This window comes from Magnolia sinica, chromosome 13 (genome assembly GCF_029962835.1).
Source record: "Magnolia sinica isolate HGM2019 chromosome 13, MsV1, whole genome shotgun sequence".
Taxonomy (NCBI): Eukaryota; Viridiplantae; Streptophyta; class Magnoliopsida; order Magnoliales; family Magnoliaceae; genus Magnolia; species Magnolia sinica.
In genome coordinates, this window is record NC_080585.1 from 46,073,491 (window position 1) to 46,089,989 (window position 16,499).

The 16,499-nt window shown below is 39.7% G+C and overlaps 1 protein-coding gene across 1 annotated transcript; it reads left to right on the forward strand.

Moving 5' to 3' along the window:
* Positions 1-1,585: 1,585 nt before the first annotated feature.
* On the forward strand, positions 1,586-2,820 carry LOC131224268 (cytosolic sulfotransferase 12-like). The gene has a single exon (XM_058219800.1). The coding sequence runs from the start codon at positions 1,586-1,588 to the stop codon at positions 2,597-2,599; it is 1,014 nt and encodes a 337-aa protein (XP_058075783.1). The 3' UTR covers positions 2,600-2,820.
* Positions 2,821-16,499: the final 13,679 nt, after the last annotated feature.

Sequence of the window (16,499 nt, forward strand, 5' to 3'; positions counted from 1 at the left end):
GATAACCAAGGTTGAAATTCCAGTGGTTAAAGGCTTTAGCCTCGGTTGTTGAGAACCGAAGTTAAAAATAGATTTAGCTTCGGTTGAACGCAATTGAGGCTAAAATTCGGATTTAATCTCATTGAAAATAATGGAGGCTAAAATTTTGATTTAGCCTCATTTCAAGAAAATTGAAGCTAAAAAGGTTTTTAGCCTCACTTGAAGAACCGAGGCTATAAAAGTCATTTTAACCTCAGTTGCTAAAACTGAGGCTAAAGCCTTTAGCCACAGGGGTTTCAACCTCGGTTTGGATAACTGAGGCAAAACTGAAGCTAAAGGCTTTAGCCTCAGTTTTTAACCTTTTTAGCCACAGTTTTAAACCGAGGCTAAAACCCACTTTTCTTGTAGTGTATGCATGCTCCATATGCCATGGTGAATCAGGCTAAATTTTGGGCCCTAGGGGTTATATGAGATGACTCATCATATCAATATGAGTTGGATTTCATGAAAACATCATTGCCCCACATATTTCCAGTACGTTAACACTAGAGTATGCCCCTTTTCTAGTAGCAGAGGTAAATGCATTAAAAAAAGCACAGCGTGATCCATGAGTGGTCATGACTTGTGAGTTACACTTAGGCATACACTTGGGACATATTGATAATGTCTCTGTCTCAAAGATACCAAAAATGATTGCATGATCCTCTATAGTACAAGATCTTTCCAATTGCAAGGTGATTTTATTTTGTCTTCTGATGTACATATTTTTATAACATTTATAGGGTAGCTAAGATCTTCTGATCTTTGGGTTAGCTACAAAAGAGCCCACAATTATTTTATTTTATTTTTTCACTCTTGCAGGATTTGTCGGTACCAATACTACCTAGGTAAGTTGATTTATTCACCTGTAACCCATCTATCAAATAAGTCACCTCTAAAAACCTCTAGGACATTAAACTTGGATTGATCCAAAGATAAGGTGAGCACAACATAGAGGTTTCCTGAGTCAAAACAACCTATATTTCACACTGACCTTGTATCTGTTTTGAACCAAGGGTCTGAATGGCCTTGCTTATATATGAACAATACCGTGGACTACCCACTCTAACCAACCATGTGTTGAAATTGGCACCATGGACGTTCCCACCTAGTATATGCTCCATATGCCACGGCCAATCATGCTAAATTTTGGTCCCCAGGGTTTTTCTGAGATGACTCATCCTGTCAATATAAGTTGGATTTCATGAAATTAAAATATCATTGCCCCACATATTCCCAGCACGTTAACACTAGAATATGCTCCTTTTCTAATGAAGGAGGTAAATGCATAATAAAAAAGCACGGTGTGATCCACGGGTCATCGCTTGTGAGTTACACTTAATTGGGTTTATGTGATGCATGCCACGTGATCTAGTCTTTATATTATCAACAACCACTGGGTGAAGTATAAAGAACCATGTGATGCATGCCATGTAAAGAGCCATGTGATGCATGCCACGTGATCTAGTCTTTATATTTACTGCCCATCTCAATTGGGTTATCTCTATATATAGTCCCATTTATTATCAACAACCATTGGGTGAAGTCTAAAGAACGTTCAATCAGCATGGCCACTTCCCAAACAACCCCTTCTCTCCTACAAGAAGAGGAAAGAATAAGCCAGGAAGTCAGGGAATTACTGTCTTCCCTTCCAAGAGAAGACAGCTGGCGATACACTCCTCTCTATCAATACCAAGGCATTTGGTACACTAAAATCGGTCTACCAGGAACCATCGCATGCCAACGACACTTCCAAGCTCGTGACAGTGATATATTACTCGCGACCACACCTAAATCAGGCACAACATGGCTCAAGGCACTTGCATTTGCTATCGTGAACCGGACTCGCTATCGATATCCTCAGCACCCCTTGCTCACCAACAATCCCCATAAACTTGTCCCTTTCCTGGAGGTCGACCTCTACCCAGATAACCAAATTCATGGTCCTGACAACATTCCCTCCCCTGCCGTCATCTGCACACATATACCTTACATGGCATTGCCACAATCCATTAAAGACTCTAACTGCAAAGTTGTCTATCTTTGTAGAAATCCTAAAGATGTCTTTATTTCACTTTGGCATTTCATAACAAAATGGACAGCCGAGACTCAATCATATTTTTCACTTGAAGAGGCATTTGACCTTTTTTGTGCAGGTGTTACACCGTTCGGGCCCTTCTGGGATCACGTGTTGGGGTATTGGAAAGCTAGCTTAGAAAAACCTGAGAAGGTAATGTTTCTTAAGTATGAAGACTTAAAGAGAGAGCCTATGGTTCAGTTAAAAAGGTTGGCGGAGTTTTTAGGATACCCTTTCACATCTGACGAAGAAAGAAAAGAGGTGATCCATGATATACTAAGGTTGTGTAGTTTCGAGAATTTGAGCAATCTGGAGGTGAATAAAACGGGAAAGTTTCAACACAGGCACGAGTACTTAAGTGGGCTTGACTATAAGCTTTTCTTTAGGAGAGGTGAGGTTGGTGATTCATCGAACTATCTTACATCCCAAATGATTGAACGGTTGGATGGAATCATTGAAGAAAAGTTGCAAGGTTATGATCTGAAGTTCGAAGTATCCATTTAGAATCGCGTAGCTCTGTTCCAGTTCTCTAAGATTTCCTATATGCTTTCGTGTGTGTTTGGTTAATGTGGGTACATGCTGTGATATAACCCACATCTTCCTAAATTTACTGGTTATGGCTGCAGGGTTTTGACGGAATGCAATACCCAACGTCTCAGATACCATCCACGGCCTCATTCCAACAGATAGATGGCATTCATTTCAGAGATTGGGGCCATTTATCAGCAAGCGTACACTGTGAAAATGATGTGGACAATATATATATATATATATATATATATATATATATATATATATATATATATATTCAACATACATGTGGGGCTCACTTGATTAGTACAACACCCTTACTTTTAGGGTATGGCTGGTTCGCATTGTGCACTACATAATCAATGGCTCATATTGATTGCAAATGTGCCATCGGTCGGTGGGAATGAGGCACTGTATGGTAGCTACAGTACGGGTATCTACTTTCTATCAAAAACCCGGGTTTGTTTTGCGTTATATGCAATGCTTTTAATTTTGTTTGTTATCCATTTACTTCAAGCTCTCGTCTATATAATGTCTATTATATAATGGGTATTATGTTGTAACTATCTTTCTCGCCAACGTGTCACATAGAGTATCCCTTTTGTACCAATGGTGGAACATGTTAACTCAAATAGATACTGCTTGTTTTCTTCTCCTCTTTTGTAAAATTCTGATCCATGTTGGTATGAGAACCCATCCGGGCTATTGGTTCATGCAATAGTTCTGTTTATGAGTGCGGATCCTCTGTTTCCAGCGAACTTTGGCTCGCCATGTCCTGAAATTTAATTGGTCCGTGTCATTTATACTGATATCAGCACAGCACTTTAATGAAATAATGACCAGTTTACAAAATACCACTTTATTAAGAAGAAACGTTACGTTTCCAACAGCTGATCATTCAAGAACGTGTACCTGCCGCCCACGAACTCACGATCGGTAACATTGGGAAGCGGATTGCATAGTGTTTACTGAGTAAACTCACTGAGGTCCACCTTGATTTATTTATTTTATTTGCTCCGTCCATCCATTTTCCCAGATAATTTTAGTGCTTGAGCCCAAAAATGAATCATATAAAATGTTCAAGTGGACCACACCACAGGAAACAGTTGATTTGAACGTTTACCATTGAAGTTTTTGATCAAGCTTATATTTGTGTTTACCTTTCATCCATGTCTTTATGATCTCATGAACAGGTTGATGAAAATAAACATCAAGGTGGGGCCTAGCAAGGTTTCAACAGTGGAAATCATTATACCCACTATTTCCTTTGTTGTGGTATGATCCACTTGATCTTTGGATATGCTTAAATTTAGGAATCAACTCCTTAAATTAGATGGAAAAACGGATGGACAACGTGGATAGTCCATATACATTCAAGGTGGGCCCAATTGAGTTTACTCAGTATGATAAGAGCATACTGAGTTACTTGGTACGCAATCCGATTTTGGTGACATTGGTGGGACCTGACCGTGGGCCACCTTAATGTATGCTTTATATATCTACACCGTCCATCCGTTTTTTGTTTTTTTTTTTTTACATTTATTGTCCAAAAAATGAAGAAGATACAAAGCTTAGGTGAACCACATCACAGGAAACATTGGTCACCGAACGGCCACCATGGAAAACTTCCTAGCGTCCACAGCTATGTTTTTTTGTTGACATTTGTGTTTATTTATTTTTATTTTTTTTTCCATTCCTTAAAATGAGTTAGCAAAAAAATATATAACATAAATATATGATGCATACATCAAAGTGTGCCCCATGATAATGTCCCACTCACATCCTGGTATATGGGGTTGGAACAAAGCTGCGTTACTTTTTAAAGACCAGATTACATGGTGTAGCAAGCAGCACCCATGTTAGTGTTATTTACTAATACACAATCTCAATGGGCACACCATGATAGATGTGTCTTATCCATGGTGTCCATCTATTTTTTCACCTCATATTAGGGCATGAGCCCAAAAACCGAGGTAGATCCAAATCTCAAGTGGATCACACCGAAACAATAGTGATTGAAAGCTCACCATTAAAAACTCCCTAAGGCCCATTGTAATGCTTATTTTCCATCCAACCTCATGATAAAGTCACAAAGTCATGGATGAAGAGAAAATACAAATATCAACTTGATCCAAACTTTTGTAGAGCCACCAAGAAGTTTTTAATGGTGGGCGTCCAATCACTAGTTTCTTGTGGGTGGTCTACCTAAGATCTAGATCTACCTCAATTTTGTGCTCATGCACTAAAATGATCCATAAAATGGATGGAGATCATGAATAATATGCATACATCATGATAGGACGTACAAAGCTTTTCCAGTAGCACGCAACCGTCGATGGTGCATGATGCCCTAGGCAATCTAAGTACCATCCCTTACAGCCACCTGGAATAGCCAATGGTTAATTGGTGTATCAAGTTGGACTCAATGTGATATTTATGTAGAATAAACCCCAACCACTAGGTTTATCTGATAACCCTATCATTTTGTCCTGCAACTCTGTCACTTTATCTTATGGAACTCTGTCAGTTTGTCCGATAACCCCATCACTTTACCCAATAGAACCCCATCAAATTGTTTGGTAAAACCTTGTCATTTTATCTAATAAAACCTCATCACTTTGGTTATTGTAACCACACCACTTTGTCTATAATTCCATTCTTTGTCTATTGAACCCATCACTATATTTAGTAATCTTGTCACTTTGTCTAGTTGAATCCCGTCACTTTGTCCAACAACCCTGTCACTTTGTCTTATGAAACCACTACACTTTTTCCGGCAACCTAGTCACTTTATTTAGTAGAACCTCACCACTTTATCGGGCAACCCGGTCACTTTCTCTAATAAAACCCATCACTTTGTCTACTGTAACCACAACACTTTATCTCATAGTCCCATCACTCTGTCTAGTAGAATTTTGTCTCTTTGTCTAGCAACTCCATCACTTTGTCTAGTGAATCATGTCACTTTGTCCACTAATCTCGTCACTTTGTCAAATAAGACCCCATCACTTCATCTGGTGGAACCACGATACTTTATTTGAAAACCTCATCCCTTTACCTAGTATAACTCCATCACTTTGACCCATAATCATGTCACTTTGTCTAATGGAACTTTGTCACTTTGTGTAGTGAAACCTTGTTACTTTGTCCAAAAACCTTGTCAATTTGTCTTGTAGAATCTCATCACTTTGTTTAGTGGAATCTTGTCACTTTATTTGGTAGTCTGTCACTTTGTCTAGTGGAACTTCTTTATCTAGCAATCTAGTCACTTTTTCTAGTGGAACCCATCACTTTGTACAGTAGAACTTCTTTAACTGCATGTGGAGTTTACTTAGAAAAAAATATTTGTATGGGACATAGCTATTGACTTAGATCGGGCCCACCGTGATGTTTTTGTAAGATCCACTATGACCATTTGTTATTAAGTCTCATATTGGGTATAAAGACAAAAAAATCATATTGAATTGTGATTCTCGTGGGCGCACTAAAAGAAATGGTTGGGAGAGGTTTATACCCTTGATTTTTAAAGGCTCCACCATGATACTTGTATGAAATCCACTTCAACCACTAAATTGCACAAAAATAATAATAAGAATAATAAATTAAAAATTAAAAATGGGGCCTATGCCCTAAAATTGTAACTGGACATGAATCACTTAGGCTACACCAATGGAAATAGTTTGGCAAATCCCTTTACATTATGTCCAAGTCAACGTAAATCATAAAAGGAATTGATTTTTGGGCCCATGGCCTAATATGGGGTGAAAAACCTAGTGATTGGGGTTTATTTTACATAACTATCATAGTAAGCCCCACCTAATCCACGAATTAACCATTTGCTCTTGTAGGTGGCTGTTAGACATGGTACACAGATTGCCTAGGGTAGCATGCACCGTGGACAGTTGTGTGCTATGGAAAAGCTTTGTAGGCCCTACCTGATGTATGTATATTATTCATACTATCCATCCATTTTTATAGATCATTTTAGTGCATAAGCACAAAATTGAGGTTGATCAGGATCTCAGGTAGATCACACCACATGAAACTGGTGATTGGATGCTCACCATAAAAAACTTGGTGCCTACAAAAGTTTTGGATCAAGCTCATGTTTGTATTTTCTCTTCATTCATGACTTTGTGACTTTATCAAGAGGTTGGATGGCATATACACATTACAGTGGGCCCTAGGAAGTTCTTAATGGTGAGCTTTCTATTACTTAATGGTGTGATCCACTTGAGATTTGGATCTACTTTATTTTTGTGCGCATGACCTAATATGATGTGAAAAATGGATGGACAGCATGGATAAGATACATTTATTATGGTGGCCCCATGGAGATTGTTTAGTAGCACACAATACCGACATGTGTGCTGCTTGCTACACTATGCAACCTGGTTTTGAAAAAGTAATGCAACTTTGTTGCAACCCCAGATCCCAGGATGTGAGTGAGACCTGAGCATGAGGCACACTTTGATGTATGTATTATATATTTAAGTCATTTATTTGTTTTGCTAGTTCATTTTAAGGAATGAAAATAATAATAATAATAATAATAATAAATCAAATTAATGCAAATCTTTGACCACACCGCAAGAAATAGAAGTCACTGTTAAAATTTTTCCCGGGGCTACAAAGGTTCTGGATCTAGCTGATATTATATTTTCCCATTAATATGCTCTGTGTGACCTCATCAACAATAGGTTGGATGACAAATAAACATAGTCGTGGACACTAGGAAGTTTTCGATGGTGGACGTTCGGTGACCAATGTTTCCTATGATGTGGTCTACCTAAGATTTGTATCTTCTTCATCTTTTAAACAATGAATGTAAAAAAAAAAAAAAAAGGATGGAGGGCGTAGATATATAAAGCATACATCCAGGTGGGCCACGATCAGATCCCACCAACATCACCGACCTTAGGTGGCAGCTACACGTCCTTGAATCGGCTGCTGGAAACGTAACCTTTCTTCCTAATGAAGCAGTATTTTGTAAACTATTTTTTATTTCATTAAAGAGCTGTGCTGATGTCAATACAAATGACGTGGACCAATTAAATTCCAGGACACGGGGAACCACGGTGCGCTGGAACGGGCGCGGATTAGATACTGACAAGGTCAGTAGCCAAATTGCTACTGAAGTGATGTCACCAAGCTATGTGGACTCCACCATGATGTGTGTGTTGTATCCATACCGTCCAACCATTTGTAGAGATCGTTTCATGGCATGAGAAAAAGAATGACATAGATCTAAAGTTCAAGCGGACCCACCACAGAAAACCGTGGGATCAGTCACACCCACCGTTGAAACATTTATAGGGCCCAACATGATGTATTTTTTAGATCCAACCTATTCATAAGTTAACATAGAGATACATGAAGTGAAAAAAAAATATATAAGCTTGATCTGAAACTTCTGCGGCCCCTAAGAAGTTTTGAACGGTGGATGTCACTGTCCCCACTGTTTTCTATGGTTGGGTCGACTTGAACTTTAGATCTATCTCGTTATTTTCTCATGCCATAAAACAATCTCTCCAAATGGATGGACGGTATGGATACAACACACGCATCATGGTGGGATCCACGTAGCTTGGTGACGTCATTTCAGTAGCCATTTGGCTACTGACCTTGTCAGTATCTAATCCGCGGCACGCTGGAACCAGAGGATCCGCACTCTCTGTTTATACTACGATATTTTCAGGAATCTCGGAATGTGCATACGTGCGACTGTACCTTTGTGTAAGTGTTCTCAGAACTATGCATGTGCGTGCACACCCCTTATGTGTGAGAGTGACAGCCCGTATGTGTATGACTCAGCGCCTACACCCGCGTGCCCCCATGGACATGCAAACCCATGCGAAGAAGCATGTACACTTCTTGTGCATTGGGGGATCTCTCTCACTTTACAACTAACCCATATATCAGATTCACTGCCTAATCCACTAACTTTCTCTCCCAGCCATCTCACCCATATACAACTCACATGCATTACACTTCACCCCCAAGCATACCACATACATGACTCCTCGCTAGCCACTTTACACCATACCTCCCTTTCAACCAATACATGCACTTCACCCAATCTAACCCTAGTTAGCTAACTAGCTTAAAACCCAACCCTAATTAATTTTCTACACCTAAGATTAGTTGTTAGGAAGGGGCTAGTAGCAAAAAGAGAGGAAAAGAAAGAAAGATAAAAGAGATAAAAGAGAAAATAAAAGAAAAGAGAAAGAGAAAATAGAGAAAATAGAGAAAGGAATGGAGAAAAGAAAGAGAGAAGAGAAAGGAAGGGGGAGGAGGAGAGAAGGAGAAGAAGAGAGAAGGGAAAGAGGAGATATGAATACTCACCCCAGAATCATGCGCGAACTTGTGACGTAGGGAAGGACGTGATGAGGTCAATCACCGTCTTCCTCAAGGAATAATTACTCTGAATCCACTGATTTCTCTAGACTCATCACAGAGATTCCTTAAATCCACAAGGGAAAATAAATAAATTTTAATAAAAATAAAAATAAATTGATTGATGATAAAAACGAATTTACAACCCTTTAAATAGTGATATCAAACTTAGGAAGAAGTTTCAGAATCAAACTCCAACTCAAACTTCCTAAAAATGTGACTCACTATAAATAGTAAACTTTCTATTTATAGACTTCATGGTTTTCAGCCAAAAATAGAAAGTGTCCAATTTGGCCTAACCATGTTATTCTCATAATTTTTCTAAGCCCTTTTCATGTTGGGCACGACTCCTAAAACTCAAAAGATCAAAAGTTATAATCAAACTAAAACTTACTATAAATAGTAAAAACGAAAATAAATTGGACTTTCGACCGTCAATTTGATGGAATCTCGCAAATCTCGCATGGGAAAACTGGCATAGCAAGGTTGGTAGGCTAAAGTAGCTTCTCCTACCCCAAAATCATATATGATATGTCGAGTAACTTATTCCAGTTTGCGAGATATGCCTGCTTTTGGGTTCTTATGGACCTGATCACTTTCAACTCCGATCGGGCCTTCTCTGGTCCGTCTTTACCATGAAAGTGTCCATGACCCACTCTATATCAATCCCCTCCACTTCAAAAGAACTCGCCCTCAGATTCTCGTCCTACTTCCGTTCATGATACTCGTCAAGTCCGCGATGTTGAAAGTACGTGAAATCTCCATGTCATCTAGAAGATCAACAACGTAAGCGTTGTCGTTAATATTTCGTAGGATTGATATCGGTTCAATCTTCTTGTTCTTTAATTTGTTATAGGTCCTAGTCGAAAATCTCACCTTGTGCAGATGGACCATAACATGGTAACCCACCTTGAACATATTTTGTTGCCGATGCTTGTCAGCTTGCTTCTTGTACTTGTCATTCAAGGCATGCAACTTGGCTTGCACATCCACATGAGTGTCCATAATTTGGTCCGCCATATGTTCTATTGTAATGCTTATGCCTGGGAACTTAGGCAAAGTAACCAAGTCAAGTGTGTGGCGAGGCATTCAACTATAAACAATCGGGAACGGGGATTTCCCTGTTGAGCAATTCACGATGTTGTTGGATGCAAACTTTGCTTAAGACAGGGCCAAATCACACTACTTCGGTTTGTCACCTGAAATACATCAAATGAGGTTTCTCAATATGTGATTCACAACTTCAATCTGCCCATCGTATGTGGGTGGTAAGCACTACTGAATTGAAGTTGTGTACGGAACAGATTCCACAAAGTCCGTCAAAAGTGGCTAATAAACTTCGTGTCACGGTCAGACGTGATGGTCTTGGGAACCCGTTAGCCGCACGACCTCTCTAAAGAATAGATTCTCTACATGTGTTGCATTGAGGGTCTTCTTACATGGGATAAAGTACACTATCTTTGAAAAATGATCTACCACCACGAACATAAAATTCATGCCACACTGTGTTTGTGGGAGACCAAGTATGAAGTCCATAGATAAGTCCTCCCAAAGGTCGTCAAGCACAGGTAATAGGGTGTACAGACTCGTATTCTAAGACTGCCCCTTAGAGGTGTGGCAAACATGATAGTGCTACACCGCTCTACCCACATCACGTACTAATTACGACTAATAATACCGTTCCTCAACAAGAGTTCACATCTTGTCTCACCCAAGGTGTCCACCAAAGTCACCTCCATGTAGTGCTTGAATAATATGCTCCATTAACGAACTTTTGGGAATACAAAGTTAATTCCTTTTGAAAAGGAAACCGTCTTGCATGTGTAGGTCATTGGGATGACCATCTTGGCATCTAATCCATGCATCCTTGAAGTCGTTGTTGTCAGCATATATGTCTTTTAGGCACTTGAACATGATAACCTCATTGCTCATGGTGACTAACAAAGTTATGCATTGTTTTGCTACCCATACTTATGCTTTAGCACAAGTATAAATTCATACAAGAATGAAATCTACCTAGCATGCACATGATTCATATTAGTTTGGTTATTAATGAATTTGAGAGTTTAATGGTCTGTGTAAATAATGAAGCCCCTCTGAATTAAGTAATGCCGTCAATGCCACAGTGTCTAGACCACTGCGTATAATTCGAGCTATAGGTCGACTACTTTTTTTGTGCATTACTAAGTTTTTCACTTTAGAAGGCTACTGACCAACCTTCTTAAGACAAAACTCCCAAATTCCGACATATAAAGCATCACATTCAACTTCAAACAGTTTGTCGAAGCTGGAAAGTATAAGAACCAGCGTTGTGGACAATCTATGCTTGATTTCAGCAGAGGTCATGTCAGCTTCATTAGTCCACTGAAATGGTCCCTTCTTAATGCAATCTGTAATTGGTGATATAATAGTGCTAAAATTTTTCACGAACCGACGATAGAATGTTGTCAATCCTTGAAAACTACATACTTCGTTGATGTTTGTTGGAATCGATCATTCCCTGATGGCTCTCGCCTTTTCGTCGTCCACCCAAATGCCCGTGAACATCACAATAAAGCCCAAAAACAGCAGGCTATTGGTCAAAAAACTGCATTTTTTTAATTGATATACAACTTGTTTTTGTTGAGTACTTGAAGGACCTGCTTAAGGTGTTCCATATAACTTGCTTTGTCTTGATTGTATATCAAAATGTTATCAAAGTATACCACAATGAACCGCCCAATGAATGACTTCGAAACTTAGTTCATCAACCTCATGAATGTACTAAGCATGTTCGAAAGACCAAAGGGCATGACCAATCATTCATACAACCCTTCCTTGGTCTTAAAAGTTATCTTCCACTCATCACCCCAGCCGTATTTGAATCTGATGGTTGTCGCTCCTTAAATCCAATTTAGAAAATAATTTCGCACCCTTCAAGCATGTCCAACATATCATCCAGGCATAGAGTTGTACACGAGTCGAACAGAGTCGAGCTTGACACAGCTCGGCCGGGCTCGGCCATCAGCTAACTCCAGCTCAAACTCAGCTCGGCTTGGTCTTCGAGCCTGATGGGCCTGATCAGCTCGGTTCGGTCAACAACTCGGGCCAGTTTGAGCCGAGTTCAAACCTATGAGACAGTTTCTCAAACATATATAATGCATCTTCAATCTCTCAAAGGATGCAAAACAGTAACAACACCACACGGGTATTTTATCAAACACTCAACAAGCAGTATAAAAGAACAAGATATGAGGGCAGTTCTTTAGTATATAAAGTTTTTTTTAATAGTGATTTGTTTCTTATCCATTCCTTCCTTGCTACTAGCCAATTCTGAGGAGAATGTACGCATATAAAACAACACTTTGTTGAGTCATTTCATTAAACACTTGACGAGCATCATCGAGATAAAAATAATTGAATCACCAAGCCAATTCAATCCAAGTTGATTCGAGTTAAGGTTCGAGCCGAGTCGAGTGAAGCTCGGCCAAGCTCGAACTCAGCTCAAAATTTTTTCAAGTTCCAAAAACCAGCTCGACTTGGTCTGAATCCAATTTTGAGCCGAGGCGAGTCGAGCTTTTCTGAGTCGAGTTGAGTGAGTTGACCGAGCTAACTCGACTTGTGCACGGCTCTATCTAGGCATGGTATGGGAAATCTGTATTTTATGGTAATCTTATTAATCGGCCAGTTATGCATACAAATGCGCCAGTTAGTGCACTGATTTTTGTACCCTATTCGTTAATCATGTGAGTCGTTGTGTCATGTAGTCAGTTGAGCCTTCGAAAAGAAAAAGCCGAAGGCACAAGTGAAGCTGAAGCATCAAGGAAGCAACAACAGGTAAAACAGGTGCATTGGTGACCCTAACCATTAACCCAAAACAACCAATAGACCTCTAAATGATCTTGACCTAATAGGAATACCTAATTAATCATCCCTTAGCCTTAGGAATTTTTTTTTTAAATGATAAACAAGGCTAGAAGATGTGCAAATCTCTTGTGTAAAATATAGCCCAAAATAGCAGATTTCAATTGATATTCAATGGCATCAAGCTACCATCGAACGGTCTTTGATGACATCGAAGACCTGGTCAATAACATCGATCAAGAGTCAAGGATGACTAACAACCAAACTGGATTTTTTGTCTCGAATTCTCGATGACATCAAGGTAGCTTCGATGACATTGAAACTTACGTTTCAATGGGATCAAAGTCCCCTCGATAGCATCAATTTGAGATCCATAAATGTCCAGCAAGGTTCTTGGATTTTCCCTTGATTCTCTTGATCGATGTTAAGGCCGATTCCGATTGTCGAGGCGGTTGTTGAGGCCAATTCTGATTCCAATTGTCGAGGCTAATTGTTAAGGCCGATTCCGATTCCGATTATCGAGGCCGATTATCGAGGCTGATTCCGATTCCGATTGTCGAGGCCGGATATCGAGGCCCAATGTGATGTATATGCGGCCCATATTTGAGGCCTATTGTGATGTGTATTCCACCCGTGTTTAAGGCCCAATGTGATGATATGAGGCCTATGTAATGAGGCCCATTGTGGTGCATTTAAGGGCTAGGCGATGAAGCCCAACGTGATATATATTAGGCCCATCGTGATGTGTATTAAGCTCTCGAGTGAGGCCCATGGTGTTGTATATTAGGCCCTTATATGAGGTCATGAGTCCACTATATGTTAGGCTCTATGTGGGTCATTTCTTAGGGGCAATGTTGGTTAAATGTCTACATTGTTGAGACCGATTGTTGATGCCAGTTATTGATATCGATTATGAGTATGTGACGGCATAGCATCATGATGCATGCCCATACGCATCATCTGTATGTTTATTATGAGATGTGATTGACCATTGCATATGTCATAGTACAAATGATTTATGGGACTCCCAGATAGGTGAAGTATCCCACATGAGTGCACGATATGCGCAGGATTGATGCATGATTGGACTACATGATTTATGCATCTTGCATTGTATGATTGTGATTACTATACGCCCTAGCGAATTCAGGGCCGTGACCTCCACAGGTATGTCGTGGATGACCAGATGGGACACCAAAAATGTTTGAGTTCGAGCATTTGGGTACTTTAGATGTTTATGGGTGAAAGTCCCTAAACCTCTGAGGTCAGGAAACGCCCTAACATCTAGACCGAGTGGATACATGAGCACCCGAGTGCCGAATACCAGAAGACCACGTCTCCCACTGTGTCATGGTCGGTTGGGAGGGGGTGTGGCCTTATCTGTCGGAGTGAGGGGGCTGTAAGTTAGGCTGAGTTTGACCAGCTCCTAAATGGGTCTGCTATCGACAAGCCGAGTAGACATTGGTATATTACTGGCAAGCGGGTAGAGAGGTCTTTTCAACTCGCTAGGCTACGTGGCCGGCTGGGGCGGTAGCCAACTTAGAGTGTACTAGACCCCGGTGATGATCCCAGAGATGTATAGTACTGATTTATGGACTAATTGGGTAGGAGTTGTATACTCAGCATTATACTAATTCATTCATTCATTCACTATCCACTCGGGCTAGACTATTGTTATGTATACTTTCGTAATGGCCAGGATTTCGGTTGGGACGCGCGACTGACCTGAGATCAGGAACTTACTACATTGAGCTATCTATCCAAATTTAAGTATGAGATTGGTTTGGATAGAAGTCCTTTGTGATAAGCCCCATAGCCTGCGATACCACGTACTATCATCCTGACTTCACACTGTAGCTTGGTCATTTCATTCGCACCACAAATAACATATTGCATTAAATCCTTGACAAATGGCATTTTGAGTTGCTATGTTTCTGCATTTATATGACCTAGATGAGGCTGTTAATATTTGTAGCTCTTCCGAATTGCATGTTGTAATATCTGGTTTATTATGTTTTCACATTCATATCCGATTTATATTACTTTCTCAGTATATGACATTGGCTTGCTATATCTTTTCATCGCATATCTTGGATGAGGTTAATGATATTTTTATGGACTTGTCAGTATTTCCGCTTACTCTGATATCGTATGATTCATAATCTTGCTAGTATTTTCGATATTGTATGATTATGGCATTGAATTGCTTACTTGGCACTTACCTTGTGCACACACTTTCACCACCCTCTAAGCTTTCTATAAGCTTATGCATGATAGATGTGTGCAGGTGACATTAGGTTGCAGCAGCGTTGAGCTTAAAGCGTGCAGCGGACTTCTGGAGCTTTGATTTTCGATATATGTATTTCCCTTTCAGCATTGTATTCAAATGATTATATTAGTGGATATGTGATGATGATGTTGCTTTTGTGATTTGGGTAAACTTGTGGTTATGCTTCTTACGAGATAAATGTACATTGGAAAATTCTCTTTATAGAATTCCAGGATCGAAATCTAGAGTATGAGCACTGGGAGCCTAGAATGGGGTACTACAGAAGCTGTCGACACCAGATTCAGCGATCGGGATTCCTATGAGTCCGATCTCTGAGTTTGGGGTGTGACAATAGCGATATATAGTGGATCGGCTATGTGCCTACTCCACTCCCGGCAGACGCACTCCCCCTTGGAGTGTGCCGGATTTCACTATCAAATGGTTTTAAATCAGGTTAACCATTAACCTTCACAACCTACACAAGGTTACCTAAAGAGTCTACACAAGACAACCTTAGAAGCCTACACAAGGCAAACAAGTCTTACACAAGGAAATAACCAGGAGCCTATACAAGGCTACCTATGCCTACACAAGGCTATCAATGCTTACACAAAGCAACAACATCCTACACAAGGACTTAACATATTCTCCCATCAAAGGCCTATGAAGGTTTTAGTATGTTAACCACTGAATACCAGTCCTACACAAGGAAAGATCTTCAAGGTCACTAGATTTTAATGACTTACTTGTAAGTAGGTGAGCCCTGTTGTTAGCACATGTTGAAGATGGTCTTCCTTGTTGATGGAGGGTCTTCAGCTTTCTTAATCCGTAATAGTTATAGATGCTTCCTATGCAAGTGGTCGGTGTTGGGTCAAGGTATTTTATGGAATCTTCTCTATTAAATATTAGTCTTTAAGTGATGGAGAGGTTCTAGAATATTAACCATTCAAAGAATTTCAGCTTAATAATTTGTCATTAAGAGTATTGCTGAAAGATCCTTGAATGGTGGAGTTCATTCTTCAATCCAATCTATTGATTTCACAATGATTGCATTTAAGAGAGGATTGAAGGATAAACTCCCATGAGAAAATAGATTAAAGATAGAGGGTAGATTAACTATAGCAATAACTCTCTTAAATCTCTCTCTTTTTCTCTGTCTAGAACCTAAGAAGCATGCCTCTTTAAATAGGCAATAAAGTTCAAATGGTAAGAAAATGACCTGAAATATGTCTGTGTTCGATGTCATCGAAGTTTCCTTCGATGACTCAAACTGACTCCAATGTCATCGATATTTTCTACCAAAAGAACTTGAGGTTTGCTTGGAGAGTTATGAGATTCAATATTCAATGTCATCGAGACTACATT

What these genes read in the sequence shown, in the direction of transcription:
- LOC131224268 (XM_058219800.1), top strand. Translation starts at nt 1,586, where the DNA reads ATGGCCACTTCCCAAACAACCCCTTCTCTCCTACAAGAAGAGGAAAGA.